Source organism: Lupinus angustifolius, chromosome LG03, assembly GCF_001865875.1.
Source record: "Lupinus angustifolius cultivar Tanjil chromosome LG03, LupAngTanjil_v1.0, whole genome shotgun sequence".
Classification (NCBI taxonomy): domain Eukaryota; kingdom Viridiplantae; phylum Streptophyta; class Magnoliopsida; order Fabales; family Fabaceae; genus Lupinus; species Lupinus angustifolius.
Genome location: NC_032011.1, coordinates 23,314,605 through 23,330,752, shown reverse-complemented (window position 1 = coordinate 23,330,752; position 16,148 = coordinate 23,314,605). Strand labels below are relative to the sequence as shown.

The following is a 16,148-nucleotide window of genomic DNA, read 5'->3' as shown; positions in this document are numbered from 1 at the left end:
CCTCTCTCATTCTCTATTATTTATGTTCTCATAATATATATATACACACACAGAAAACAAAACAAACCTATCTCTCTATTTCTCTTTATCTTTTATTTCCTCACCTTCTGCGCCACCCTCTTTTCTCTCTCTCACGAAACCCACCACCAACTTTTTTACTTACATGACCGTTTTCTACGAACGATGATGACGATTTTCAACGATGATTGGGTTAGTGCTGCTTTAACCGACGACACTCTCGTCGCCGATCTTCTTCTAACCATCAAGAACACCGTGTCAGTGAAATCGCATGCCATGCTTCCATTCACATGGGGACTCAAGAAGCCACGCGCTAACTCAGCCTCAAGGTCAAGGCTACCTCATGCTGATGCTTCTCGTTGCGGCGGCGGCGGCGCTGGTGGTTCAACCAGATTTAGCCCCACCACTCCTCTCTCCTGGAGTGGCGCCGCTTCTCCTTCCGACACCGGTGACGGTAACGATGACTCCAACCACCGCCATGTCGCTAGATCCAAGGTTCTCTTTTATTCTCTCTTTATATGCTGATCTCTTTTGTTTGTGTTGTTTTACTTAAATACCCTTCTGTTTTTAAGAGCGATGATGTTTCCGGCGGTGGTGATGTCACCGTGTGCTACGAGACATTCTTCTCTTCTGAATGACGCTTCCTTTCAATTTTACCGTTTTACCCTTCTCCTTCTTCTTCTTCTTCTCTTTCCTTGAATGCGTTAAAGCAACTGTTTTCGTTTACGATTTGCCGCTGACCTCATCAGATGCTGACGCGTAAATCTATCTATCCACTTTATTTTTGCATTTCATTTATTATTATTTTTATTAAAAAAAGTCATATTTTAATTTTCCACTCACCGATCAGATTTACCGTGGCAGTTGGCGTTCCGTTTCAGATGTTTTTTGACGGAAATTGTTTTGTACGTTTGTGACACGCGTGACGTCAGCACTTCAAGTAAGGATGGGGTTGGCGCTTGTGACAACCGTCATTCAGATTTACTAACAAATGTCGATTCCATTAATCGAGTCCTTCCTTTTAGTCGTATTGGGATACACCTTACATTATTACACCAACGTCTTGTTGGGTTATGTAAACAATTTTGAGAACAAGTCAGAAATTTACAAGTTAAGAGGATTGAAATCCTGGCCGTTCTCTATTCCCGGATTGATTGACTAAAACACCCTTCTTTCATGAGAACAGTGGTTAAAAAATGGGAGTGGAAGCGTGGGAGGTTTTGGTAATTGAAAATAATGGAATTTGTGGGTCCTTAAGACGGAATGGGTTGAAGCGTAGCAGAATAGAGAGCAGTGATTGTAGAAGGGTTTAGTTTTAGTTTTTTGTGGGCCATGAGATTCGTTCATTCTGGTGTGGTGCGGTGTATTTAATATTGCTGCTCTAACTCCAAATCAGATGATATTAATATGACACCAATGGCACTAGTATGAGTTAGATAGGGTATGAGACGAGTATCACGGGGTGAAAGTGAGGGGTAGTTGAAGTTGGTGCCTTCAATTGAAATTCTAAACATTTGAGAACTTTGTTGAGTCACTTTAGTGCATAATAATACCACAAAACCCGGTAAATATTCGATTTCCGAAAGTGACATTTGTATCCCAAACTTAGTTGGAAGGTGGTTTGAATTGTGAGTTACGCCAGCTGAGCTGTCCTTCTAGAACGCGAGAATAATGAATGGGTTTTATGTGAGGGCATGTCCACGTTGTTTTCAATTGTCATTCACATGCCACGTGTCCCAATGTATAAGCATATCTGCAGATCCGGTAGTTAATAGTGGATCGAATGGTTGCCTTTATTAATTAATTAACTAATTTAGTTATTAATTCTTCTATTTATAATCCAACTTTTGAAAAATTAGATATGTTTTTAATTATCAGATTTTTTTGAAAATCAACACAATATTAATTAATATTGTTATAATAAGTAAATATAAATAACTATAATTATTATAGAAAGATAAAATATTATTATATAGTAAAATATTCCATCCTTGGGCTGTTTTGCTGACTCTCTTTTTTCTTACTATTTTAAATTTATTTAACTTTACCATTCTTGAGTTGTTTTTTGTATTCACCTCTTATGTTGTTCTATTATGACTCTGATTGGATTTGTAACTTGTGCCCACTATTTTGCTAATCTTCAATAACTGGAAACAATTTTGTAGGTTACTTCTACAAGTGGATTCACTGTCAATTCTGCCTCTACTAAAAAGTGCAGAAAAAAGAAGGTAAAGCTACCTTGTTTCTTCCTCCTTTTTTTTATCTTCAGTACTCTACCTTGTTTTTTCATTCCCTTTTTGAAAGCAATAGATGTTGCTTTATTTCTTTCACACAAATTTAAAAGTTTGTAAGTTGTATTGGATTGAGATGTGGTTGTATGAGTGTTGATCATGATTTCATTTTTCCATTTTGTAGACCTTTGCAGAACTAAAGGAAGAGGAAAGCTCTCTGCTAAAGGAAAAGGTGTATTTAGAAAAGGTAAAGGTGTCTCTCAACCCTCCTTCCTCTTCAATTTTTAATCTTTAACATATGGGCATGCATGATCACTAATGTTACACTTATTTTGCAGGAGATAGCAAATAAAAATGCAAATTTTGAGGTAGAGAAAGCCAAAAATGAGAGAATGAAGAGGATGAAGGTAAATTCAAATTCTCTTAGGCTTCTTTTTCAATATGTATATTGTAAATAATATTTAATGGAGTTGTATCTTTCATCATTTCTTCACTGACATATATTTTTCTATACTTATATTCTCAGATTGATTTTGGTACAAAATGGCATAGCAATCCTAGTTCAACATCTGTTGAACTACAATGTACTCCTACTGGTCAACCCCACCAGAGAATAATAGCACCTTTGGGCCCCCTCAAAGTCACACATACAACTCAAGATGATTCTCATTCACAAGTTTCAGAATCTAGAGGACACTTTTCCTTGATACCAGATCTAAATATGATGCCACCTGATGATGATTCTTAGACAGAGGATCTATGTGGAATGAGTTGAATCCTACTTGATTTCTTCCTCCAGTACTCAACAGTTGTGGTTGAAACTAGAACCACTATGGAACAAACAATGTACAGAGGCCAATAGTACATTTGAAGGCTCTATCTATGCCTCTATACAATAGAAATCACTTAACAAAGTTTTTAGTGAGAAACTTCTACCCTTCCTTATGAAAGGAAAAGATTAAAGAAGGGGTAGTCATAAGTGAAAAAAGATTATGCTTTAGTTCTAGCCATTAGGCTGTAGAGTAGAGATGCTACTGTTGAAGGTTCATCAGATTCTGAAATTTCTTCAGGGGGATAAAATGGCCTTGGTAGTGTAATATCTACTATTCATTGTATAGGTAAAAATCTCTCTTCGATTCTGGATTCCTTCACAAGTTATTTTAATTGGTCAACAGTTTTATGAATCCATTTTATGATATGTTGGATGTTTCCTGGTTTGATAATAACTTATATGGTTCTCAGAATCTTAGCCCATTCTCCACCATTCATATTAATTATCTCATATATTCTATAACCATATTTTATAACAAGCTTACATTATTACCGATTAATAGCTTGACCATTCAATGATTTATACTTTAATGTATCCTTTATTTTAGATCAAACAAGCGTTTTACCTAGAACTTTGTTTTAAGTCATGCAAGCTTTAAACACTAGGGCCTAAAACGCTTGAGCATACCAAACTTACATAGCATGACTTTCTGTTTTAAGTGAAACAAGTGAAAAACTTTCATTTGAAGTGAAATTGCTTTGTACTAAAAGTTGGCTGGCTAAAATTCTTATCCACCAAGTTGCCCATTGAAAAACTGAAAATCAATAACTATTTTAAAGTAATTTTAATGACTCAAATTAAATTATATGTAAGAATAAATTCATGGATTGAAGTTGAAAACAACGGAGAACGGGTAAAGAAATCTAAAACAAAAGAATGGTGAAGTCTACTACGGAAAAATATTTTGATACTATATAAAGTGTATCTCTCACCTTAGTGAGACTCCTTTCCATTAACATAGGAATAAGAATAGAGAGGTAAATGATTGTTTTACTCACATTTTTAATGACAAAAGAGTAAAATTGTTATTACATGTTGCATTTTGTGTAATAATGTGTGTCACTTGCCTTTTCTTTTTTCTTATGTTCTAACACATCTTTCAAATGTTGAGTAAAAAAGAGAGTTTTGTGGCGTGACAAGAAAATTTGATGGTTGTTTCTCTAATCTCAGAATGGGTATCATTTAACTTTTTCCATATAATAAATTATTTCTGGATTAAAATATTTTTTCGTTTATTAAATTTATTAAAGAAATAATGAGAAACTGGAATTGGGATGCGTGAATATTAAGTGGACTCTAAAAAAGAAGTGAAATACATGCACAATCAAATAAAGACAGAGCAGAACAATTCACAAGACAACAGGAATTAACCATAAACAAAATATAATTAAGCACACATTGTAGATATTCTTTCTTCTAAGTACAATTTATCATGTTACAGTCCAATTTAGTTACTAAACCACAATTTCACATAATTGAAATAATGATACTTTTTTTAAACACAACCCAAACAACTTCACACAATAGCTCAAATGTTTGATGATTTTGTAGTATCATAAAAGTGGGAGGACAGCTTTTGTCACACAAAATATGTCACTTCATGTATAATTTGATGTGATTGATAGAAAAAAATATTGATGTTAAAAGTAATAATTAGATGTTTTTCTGACCAATCACACAAGTGATACATGGAGTGACAAACTTTGTCGGACAGAAGATGTGTTACGGATAAAAGTCTAAGTCTTTTTGTCTGGCAAGGTTCCCATCCAAGCTGGTGGTAGCATACCAGTTTGTTCATGAACCGTCTTAAACAATGGTGGCAACATTTTATATACAGCACCAACCTCTTTCATAGCATCACTTACTTCTCCACCATTATTATTACCATTATTCCAAATACTTATCTTAGGCTCAAGTCCACGTATTGCATCTGCATTAATCCTAGCAATGTCTTGAAACATGCCATTATTTATCATCAAATAGTCCCTTAGAGCACCATAGTTGCCTCCAAGTGCTTCAAGAAGTGTCCTTAAATATGCCCCTTGTGCTTGCCCAATTGCTAAAAGCCCCTCTGCTTCTTTTTTCTTTGCATAGAACTCTGCTTCTGCTGCTTGTTGGCGAGTAAAAAACGCGGCCTCGGCTAATGTCTTTTGTGCTTGAGCCTCTTTTTCCTTCTCGAACAAAATTGCCTCCGCCTCCTTTTGTTTCTTGTATAGCTTCCAGTTGGCCTCTTGTACCTGATAGAGAATTTTAATGGATTTATGAGGATTGAAAAATGATCTCACCAAGGTTTCTCTTCAGGTTTCATCAATTTTTTAACATCAATTTTGTACCTCCCTGTGGGGTGTTATTTGAGAAAAAAAGGTGAGTGGAACTTTTGAAGGGTCATGAAGTAATGAAGTTAAATCTCAATGGTATAATTCTTCTTGAAACAATTATTGAAAATCATTCATAAGATAATTTAAGACCAGCTTGTCAACTGTTTTTGTTCTAAAAATGTTAAGTTGATAAACTATTCAGGGGACAATAAACATGCCATCAATCTCAGCATGCTTCATGCAATCCTACGTTAACAACTCCATTGCCAACTTTTGAATGACTTAGACAATAAATTTTCCACAGTTCCGAGTAGGGGTGAGCAAGACCCGGCCCTATCCGCTCACCTGACACAGTCCGACCATTATCAGGTCCGAATAGGGTCGGGTCTGATTGGGTCTAGAGTCAGATTTAGGTTCAAAAAATAGACCCGATCAATATTTAGGGTGGGATGGGGACCAAGCATGACCCGACCTATCCCATGGTCACTCGCTCATTATGTTTGTATGTATTTCTACTCAAATGTGTACAGAGTAAATATACCTTTTAGTCGAAAATATCACTGATTCTCTAATTATTTATCATATATACATGATTAATAACATATATATATATATACATATATCATTTTATATATCAAATTACATATTCATAATAATAAATAATATTGAGAAGTCTTTATCTAAAATGAATGTGCATTATATTTAATCGGGGCTAGGGTCGGTTCGGATTTAAAAGTTGATCCGGACAATATTTAGGGTCGGATTAGCTTCGAGTCTAGGTCCGGGTTCAAAAAAATGACCCGACCAATATTTAGAGTCAGGTAAGGACAAGTCTTAACCCGTCCTATGCTCACCCCTAGTTCAATGTCAAATTGAGATAATCAGATAAGGGTGGTTTCTAACTTTGTGTGAATAAGCAGAAACCAACCCTCATGTTCTGATGACAATCTTTAAGGACATATGCATAATGCTCTTACCAGTGACCAAAAAATTAATTAGTCCAATTAATTAATGGAAAGTGAATAACATAGTTTAATTTGTATTACCAAAAATGAAGAAGAGATCATCAAACCTTGGTTTCATACTCAACGCTTGCTTTACTGAGGAACTCGGCTTTAAGCTTCTGTGTTGTTGTCAAAGCATTCATCCTCTCAACTTCTCCTTGCAACTCTGCATCCCTGAGTGCCACAGCCTTGGCCGCCTCCACCTCCGCCACCTTTGCCGCCTTTGACCATGCAGCCTTTTTCTTAGCAAGCTCAGAATTCGCCTCTGCTATCTCAGCCTCTCTCTGATTCTCAAACACTTTCACTTCAGCCTTCACCTTTATCTCCTGCTTCTGTCCCTCTCCTTGTCTCTGCGTCGATACGATCTTGGTTTCGGTATCAATTGTAGCAGCATTCTGAAGGGTTTGTCCTTGTCTCAGCTTTGCTCCTATCTCTCCTTTCTTCTTAGCCTCTGCCACATCCACCTTTGCTTGGTTTGCAGCTTCCATTTGTGTCTTCTGACCCAAGTAAGAGAAATACTCATGACCAGGCACATCCACTAGCTGTTTAACATTTGCATTATAAATCAGAAGTCCAAACTGGTTAAGTTCCAGTTGCACCGTCTCGAACACTTCCTTTTTAAACTCTTTAGTACCTCTGAAAATCTCCTCCATGGTCATGGAGGCTGCGAGAACACGCGTCTCGCCTTCGATAATACCCTTGACAAGCTCCTTGACATGGCTTGAAAGCTTGTCATGGGAAGAGAGGAGCTTAGCATATTTGAGAAGGCTATGCTCATCATCAACTCTAGGACCAACAGTGAAGACAGCAGGAAGCACAAAAGGGAGCTTCTCCGCGCTCATGGCTTGAACGTCGAAGGAGTAGTTAACCGGAGAGAGGTCGAAGACACTGTATGTTTGACCTGGGAGAACCCATGCTTTCTTTGCTAGCTTTATGTCTTTGATTCCAGCACCAGTGATAACCAGGTACTGTGATGCACTTGCAACCTTGTACATGGTTTCTGGTTTTGCAAGACAGTGATTTCAGATGTTAAGATAAAGACTAGGCAAGACTTGAAATGAAGGATAGAATAACACTATTGGTGCTGTAGTGAGTTATTGTCTCTGTATCTTGTGAAGTTATTATATAGTAGAATAGAAGCACTAGGCGTGAAGGAAAAAGGATTAAAGAAATACAATAATTCTTTGAGAATCAAATGTATTGAATGATGTTATATTTAAAAAAAGACATTTATACTTTAGGATATGATTTGAGAAATCTATTCATCAAATTGTCATGGGGTTGAACTTTTCAAAATCCTTGGATAGTAAGTTTTCTTGTAGATTATTTCCTTCTTAGTTCTTAATGTGAGAGTAGCTTCCACAGAATTGCCAATTGGAAATGCTTAGTCTATGAATATTATTGACCAAAGTATCTGAAATTTGTACATAATTTCCCTTTAACAATGTACATAGCATATTGTCTTCTTGGTGAGATGAAATATTAAAAGAAATTTGACCCAAAAAATTGAATAAAAAATTGCAAAGTGGCAATGTCAACATAATTTGTCAAAGATCAATTTGCTATACACACGTCTTATGGTTGTTGAAGGTAGAGAATATTTTGAACAAGAACAACTTGAATGTATACATAACCTGCCCAGTACCCATTTATATTCTCTCTTTTTTTATTGCAAGAGTGTAATGATAATTTAATTCCTAAGATTGGCATCATTGGCCAATTCAGACCCTGATATTACAAAAACATCAATTTGATCTGACTTTACACATTGACAACCAATTTGTTCCCCATGAAACCCTTACTATCTATCGGTAACCACCACGACAAACAATATGTGAAGGCAGAGATCAAATTCATACCTTTATGATTATAAAACCGAATCGATCGATAGTATCAATCTCAGATATCGAATTGATGTTTTACTCCCGGAACTTGAATTTTAGCCATGGTTGGTTGGTTCATCATATCAAACACAGCATGACTATCTTGCATACAATTATAATTAGTGTTACCTTGCTCCCTAAGCATCTTTGACCATTAAAAATATATATTTATTATCAAAACTAGCCACATACTTAGTTTAGTATTATAAAATGAGGGGATAAAGAGTTAAAATGTTAATTGGACATACCAATCAGCATATTCTTAGTGAACATTGAAAAACGCTATGCTTAATAGCACCACAAATAGACACTGAAACACTATATCCAACAAAGAATATGATGGGCAAGGGAATCATTAGTCATAAACACTTTGAATACAATAGTGATCCACATGATATAAGAACAGCATAGGGAATAAAGAAAACAGGAACAGCACAAAGAAAAATCAAGAAGCATTACAAATTTTGCTACATCTAACACCATCTGTTAACAGAAAACAACAATAAGGCTCACATTCCGGTAAAAGCCTTCTTGGCACCTCCAGAAGAACCGGCTGGAATCACTTTCAGCACATTAAACCGTACAGTCGACAATGGCCTGTATGTGTAAAACAAAACATTAAACCCCGTAGAATCGGTGAATACTGAATTTGCAGCTAGAAATTTGAAATAAGGATCCTTATTGTTTAGTTGTGATACTGGGCTAATCATGTACTAGCAGTATTCTAACATGTTTAAGATACAGGTACCAAAATGCACTGCCCAATAATAACATGGTCTCCTTCCTTCACACGGAGATACATGTGCTGGAATGTTTGAATGTCACTTCTCATTCCTAAGAAGTCGAATAGAAAGTTACCAGTCAGGAAAAAAACAAAAGAATAAGGTAATCAATTTATTAGAGGAAGAATGAGCCTTGCCTTTGGTATTTCTTAATAAAATGGAGGTAGTTGCACGCCGAACAATGATTGTCCTGTTCATCTTGGCACTATGACAAGTGTGATAGGAGTACACTCCTTCATGTGCCTAAGCCTATTATTAAGCATGTGTATTCTAGGAGAAAGAAAAATAATAGTTAGGACAGCAGTTTAGAATGAATAAATAGAGGTTTACACACCTCTTGTTAAGGGGGGGAAATAATAAGAATAGGAATAACTGACTCATGGGGAGTTCAGTTTTGGTTTCTACTGGTTTGGGAGGGAAATCAGTGTAGTACTTTTCTGTATTTCTTGTAATACTTTCTGCATTCAATAAAATATTACCAACCTAGAATCAATCTGATTCCTTGTTGGGAATTTCTATACTGTTTATCTACTTACAACTTCTGAAATAATACCAGTTCTAACAAAGTGCAGCAAGAATGCGACCATGGATGGAAACGTTGCTGGTAAATGGGCATTTCGTATCAATGTAAGTTCCTGAATATGCAGAAAATCATGCTTATCAATATCATCAGTATAAAATCATACAAAAGTGTAACACTTCTCTGAGTTTGTTGTATGATTGTATCTAATCAATGTGATACAATTGTATAAGTATCCTTATGAGGCATGGCCTAGATGTGGAGAGTTTCCTGTTCAGTGTCCATCACATAGTGGTTTGTCCCAATCCTAAACACTTCCTTTATTTCTTATTATCCAAAATTCTAACCCCAATTCAAACTAATTTGTCTATGACTGTATGGCACATACCATTTTCATTAAAAGTTGCAACAAATTCAGTCTACAAATTGAATACAACAATCAAGCCTTAATCCCACTAGGCAGGGTCGGCTACATGGATCAAATGACGTCATAATGCACTGTCATAGATTGATCTAGAAAATGAAAAAAGAAAATGCTTTCTGAAACCAAACATGGTAGCATTCATCTTCATTCAGCCTAAAAAATGAATGCTATATTTTAATATATGCTGAAAGCTAAGACCATGGTTTCAGAAAATATTTTCTGTTTTCATTTTCTATTATCATTCATAATAACACTTGTTTTCATTCTGTTTCCGGTTTTTCTGTTATCGAATATCTGTATAGGAAAAAGTTAATGGAATCAAAACACATGATCACAATCATAATTAAACATGAACAATAAAAAAATAGAATAAAAACACGGGATCACAATCATAATTAAACAAAAAACAATAATAAAATAGAATGAAAACACGTGATCACTAATACATACATGGTGCAAAACTAAAAACAATCCTAAGTTGAATCCATTAAAACGAGTATGCAGAACAGTTACTGATAATGAAAGATCAGATAGAATCACATTGGACCCAGTAATGAACAAATAAATCAGTAACAGTAGCAAATAAATCACATAATCAAAATACAAACCTAATGAAACCTTACCACAGAAACACTTTAGGTTGCTTTAAGAAGGCTTTCTCTGTCTGAAAACACAAAACAAGCAACCTTATTATTTACGAAAAAAATAAAACATTTTCGAATGTATTAAATGTCTGAAATGGAAAACCCTTGAACCTGTTCCGCCATTGTTACTGTTAGCTCAAGTAGATAACGGAAGTAACAACACAACCAAAGCGTAAAATCCTATCGCTCACTTGCAACATGGGAAGAACAAGTTGTTTATTCAGGAAACGTTGGGTTTCGTAATGACTCATTTACCCTTCTCTCTCTACTTCTTTTGATTTTAGGGTTGGGGTATGTCTGTCAAATGGGTTATTTGTCCAAGATAATTGGACTACTTAGAGTTAAAAACGTACTGTCAAATGGGTCAGTGACAATGCATGTTTAATAGAAATGTTTATAAATCTTTACTATAATTAAGAATGGTAAAAAGGTGAATTACGGTCGGGTTTGTGTTTACTAATTTTAAATCCGAAATCCAAAACCTGATTCGAACTAAGCGGAATTGAAAACAATGATATCCCTGAACCTGGGTAACCCAAATACAATGAGAACCCGTCTGAAACATGTATTTATATATAGGCTATGTACGTCAATTTTCTATATATATATATATATATTATATATGTATTTATGTGTTATTTTGTAATTTTAGATATATTAATCGGGTTTATGGTATGGTATCAACTGTATCAAACTCGAACACTAAAGTTGAATTTGGATGAAACTTGAATCCGAATTCAATTACATCATGTTTTCCCCATTAAATTCAGATTAGGTTCATGCGAGTACCCATGAATTTAGTTTTCATTATCATGGTTGCTGATAATACATAAATATTACACTCTTTCATAAAACCACTTTTAGCCCAATATTTAATCAACACTTTTATATGCAAATTTAATCAACACTTTTATATGCAAATTTAATCAACACTTTTATATGCCCGTATCCAATCACATTATATTTAAACCCAAAATTTAACACAATTTTGCTAAGCCTTTGCATAAGCATTCCAAGAAGTAATTGCACCTTACCCTACTCCCATGCTACGGCCACAATCAAATGGAACAATATCATATTGTCACTCCATATGCTAATAAATTTTAATTGGGCCAGAAATTGTATACTGATCACTTAAATTTATTGTACTTTCTTGCACCATAAAGGTTTGACACATGTGCAAGTAGTATCCTTTATCTTTGGATCGAATAAAAACATATTACAATTAAAAAAGATTTGGTACAATCTCAATCATCATGAATAATAATATATTTATAAGTATAATATATTTGAAACTGAATAAAAATATTAGAAATATGAGGTGAAAAAGATGAACAATAAGTAATGATATAGGTAGAAAATAAAATATAAATATATATTAAATTTCTAAAACGAAACATGAAAATAATTATTTTGAAAGGGAATATTATTTTATGGATTTAATATATATACATTAAATGTATAAATGTTTCTTGCACTGTCAACAAATCATTCACTACCAACGGGCGTTGGTTCAAGTGGTACATGCTTATTCCCCTTAAGCAAGAATCCGGGTTCGAGTCTTGTGGATGGAAAAAATGCCCGTTGGGAGAGTTAGCCCCACTTACCTGTGGATGTGCCCGGCTCGGACAGAATTGTCTCCAGTGCAAGGATACCTGTGGGAAACCAAAAAAAATAAATCATTCACTATTAATTTTTTGGAAAAGTTCACAAAACACCCTTAAACTTTATGGCATTTGCAAATAGATACTATAAACTATTTTTTATTCCTAATTAGTCCTCAAACTTTAAATATTCGTGAAATTGGTACATACATACAATTTTAAATAACTTTATAAAATTGGAATTAACTAAGATTGATTTGTGTGAATTTACATGAAGTTAATTGATAGTAGAAAGCTTAAATTACCATTTAACTACTTACAATAGAACTACCATTTAATTCATAGCCACTCTCTATGCTTATTAAAATCTTGCATTCGCCTTACAACCCAGCTTCATTACAACCCGTATCAGTATAGTCACAAATTAAGTTATCAGTTATATATACCTTTTTTGCTGGCTAAACAAATAATAGTAATAAATGATAAGTGAGTTACAATGAATATTGATTGCATTGTAGTGTTGCACCTTCAGTTTTTTCATCTTGTATAACTACAATGGATCAACATTACCAACTACTCATAGCATCTGTTGCCTTTGTTGTTTGTTCTTCAAGCTACTGCTATGCACACCAAGTGCATACAAACACCAGCACAAAACAGAGAAAGAATGGAGTAGGAATAGAAAAGAAGATTGAAGAATAATGAGTTTACTTGGATACTAAGAAAGAACAATTCAATGAATATACCTCTTTGTATTATTGATTCACTTCAAGTATCAATGAATACAATGCAAATTTCTCAAATATGCTAGACTTCTATTTATAGCTTTCCTAACTAACTAACTCTTAACTAACTAGACTAATTAGGAAACTATTACAAAATCAATGCCAAAAGCTGAAATTATTAACAACACTCTTCCTTAATTCAGCTTTGATCTTATTTTACAACACCAATCCTTTCCCTCAGCAATTCAAACCTGCTCCTCTTCAAAGGCTTGGTGAAACCATCTGCCAACTGGTTTTCTGAGTTGCAGAACTCAACCTTCACCTTCCCTTTGCTAACTTGATCTCTAATATAATGAAACATTGTCTCTATATGCTTGCTTCTACCATGAGCCACTGGATTTAAAGCAAGGTTAATAGCAGACTTGTTGTCCATCATAATCAGCATACTTTCTTCTGCATTCATTCTCAATTCTTCCATCAAACCTTTCAACCACACTGCTTGACAGGCACACATACTTGCAGCAATATACTCAGATTCACATGAAGACAGGGCAACCATTTCTTGTTTCTTAGAGCACCAACTCACTGGAGCCTTGTTCAATAGGAAGAGGTAACCAGTTGTGCTCTTCCTATCTGTTTTATCTCCACACCAATCAGCATCAGAAAAACCAACCATTTCTGATTTGCAGCTTCTATTGGCATTAGCAGGATACATGATGCCATATCCTATTGTTCCATTTAGGTATCTAAGGATCCTCTTTACAGCATTAAGGTGACTTTGTTTAGGAGCTTCCATGAATCTGCTCACAACTCCCACACAGTATGCTATATCAGGCCTTGAGTTGCATACATATCTCAAGGATCCTATCATTTGCCTGTACACTGTCTTGTCCACTGCACCATCTGATTCTTCTGTACACAAGCCAATTCCTGTCTCCATTGGTGTAGATACTGGATTGCAATTGATCATATGAAACCTCTGCAATATGTCTCTTGTGTACTTGGTTTGATGCATCAAGATCTCTTTGCTTGTTCTCTTGAATTCAATGCCTAGAAAATAGGACAATTCACCTAAGTCTGTCATTTCAAACTCAGCTTGCATTTCTTGCTTGAATGATTGGATCATCATCAATTCCTTCCCTGTGATAAGAAGATCATCCACATAGATACAAAGTATTAGCAATTCTTCAATGTGATTACCTTTCACATACACACCATGTTCAGTTCTGCACTTTGTGAAGCCAAGTAGCAGCAGGAATGAATCAAGTCTCTTGTTCCAAGCTCTAGGAGCTTGTTTGAGTCCATAAAGAGCCTTATGTAACTTGTACACCATTTCCCTTCTGCCTTGAGCCTCAAAACCTGGTGGTTGTGTTACAAAAACTTCTTTGTCTAAGGGTCCGAGGAATGCTGACTTCACATCCATTTGATGTAATTCCCAACCATTGAAGCTTGCTAGGGCAATCACAAGTCTAATTGTCTCAATCCTAGCCACTGGTGCAAACACCTCATCATAATCAGATCCATGCTTTTGAAGGAACCCTTTTGCTACCAATCTTGCTTTGTATTTGGATACCTCTCCCTTTGGATTCAACTTGGTCTTGTATACCCATTTAACAGTAATAACTTTCTTTCCAGTTGGTAGATTTGTTAGAGTCCAGGTTTTGTTTCTTTCAATGGACCTTAACTCTTCTTCCATTGCACTGATCCAGTGTGTATGTTTGAGAGCTTCTTCCAAGTTAATTGGTTCCATCTCTGCCATCAAAGCCATATGAACAAAGTCCCCTTCTTGTGTTATCAAAGAGTCTGAGAATACTTCAAAGTCTCTGAGTCTTGTTGATGGTTGCCTACTTCTCTGACTTGACAGTCTTGTATTTGATTGTTGATGAACACCTTCTTCATCTGCTATCTCAACATCAGACCTTGACACCTCTGTCTCATCTGGATGTAGTCTACATTCATCAAGTCTCACAACTGTTTTGGTTCCTGAGGCATTGTCTTCTTGGTTCCAATTCCAACTTTGATTCTCATCAAACCTCAGATTTCTACATATCATAAATTTCTGAGTGGTAGGATTGTACACTCTGTATGCTCCAGTTGTATGGTAACCCAGGAAGATCAATCTTTCTCCTCCATCCTCAAGCTTGCTTCTTTTTATCTCAAGTATAAGACCATAGCATAGTGATCCAAAGATTCTTAGATGACTTATGCTAGGTCTCTGCCCTGTCCAAGCCTCCTCAGGTGTCTTGTTCTCCAATCTTTTTGATGGACTCCTGTTTAGGATATATGCTGCAGTAGCAATAGCTTCACCCCAAAGTTTCTTAGGCAAGTTCTTTGTCCTCAACATACATCTAGCCATGCTAAGCAATGTTCTGTTCTTCCTCTCTGCCACACCATTGTGCTGAGGTGTGTATGGAGCTGTTATTTCATGATATATACCTTCCTTGTTGCAGAAGTCACTGAACTCAGCAGAAGCATACTCACCTCCACCATCTGATCTAAGTGTTTTTACCTTTTGCTCACACTTCCTTTCTACCAGTGCTTTGAATCTTTTGAAGTTTTCAAAGACTTCACTTTTCTTCTTCAACAGGTAGATCCATACCTTTCTTGTGCAATCATCAATGAAGGTTAGGAAGTACTTGTTCCCTCCAATTGAGTCTGTTTCAAAAGGGCCACATACATCACTATAGATCAGTTCAAGAGGCTTCTTTGACCTTGTTGGAATGTTTGATTCAAAGGGACTTCTTGCTAGCTTGCTGGTCAAGCAATCATCACACAATGTTGTAGGTGATTTTATAACTGGCAATCCTGCAACACACTCAGTTTTGCTTAGCAACTCCAAACTTTTGAAGTTTAAATGTCCATACCTCAAGTGCCAAAGCCAAGTATCTTGGTCCACTCCAGCTTTGAGACAAGTTTGTTCACTGACTTGTATCTTTATCTTGAAGGTTCTATTGGATGAAAGAGAGGCCTTCAATATCTTCTGGTTTGTTCTATCAAACAGAATTAGCTCACCTTCTTCCATTATCACCTTGTATCCTTTCTCTAGAAGTTGACCAAGGCTTAACAAGTTATTCTGCATCTTGGGCACATAGAGCACATTGGAAATTGATGATCCCTTGCCATCAAGTCTTTGAATCAGTACCTTCCCTACTCCTTCTGCTGA

The 16,148-nt window shown here is 35.6% G+C and overlaps 2 protein-coding genes across 4 annotated transcripts; one reads left to right on the top strand and one right to left on the bottom strand.

The window, feature by feature from the left end:
- On the top strand, nt 1-3,445 carry LOC109343765. Of its 2 annotated transcripts, none has more exons than XM_019582232.1 (5): nt 1-513; nt 2,184-2,246; nt 2,434-2,481; nt 2,588-2,656; nt 2,776-3,445. In XM_019582232.1, exons 1-5 carry the CDS (start codon nt 184-186, stop codon nt 2,995-2,997), a joined length of 732 nt encoding a protein of 243 aa, XP_019437777.1. In that variant the 5' UTR covers nt 1-183; the 3' UTR covers nt 2,998-3,445. The 2 variants fall into 2 exon arrangements, with proteins under 2 accessions (XP_019437777.1, XP_019437776.1); XM_019582231.1 differs by having other exon boundaries at nt 7-513; nt 2,434-2,496.
- On the bottom strand, nt 4,535-7,535 carry LOC109343763 (flotillin-like protein 4). 2 transcript variants are annotated; one of them, XM_019582223.1, is made up of 3 exons: nt 6,472-7,535; nt 4,819-5,318; nt 4,535-4,641 (listed from the first exon to the last, which is right to left on the bottom strand). In XM_019582223.1, the coding sequence occupies exons 1-3, from the start codon at nt 7,396-7,398 to the stop codon at nt 4,635-4,637; spliced, it is 1,434 nt and encodes a 477-aa protein (XP_019437768.1). In that variant the 5' UTR covers nt 7,399-7,535; the 3' UTR covers nt 4,535-4,634. The 2 variants fall into 2 exon arrangements, with proteins under 2 accessions (XP_019437768.1, XP_019437769.1); XM_019582224.1 differs by having other exon boundaries at nt 4,537-4,635; nt 4,809-5,318.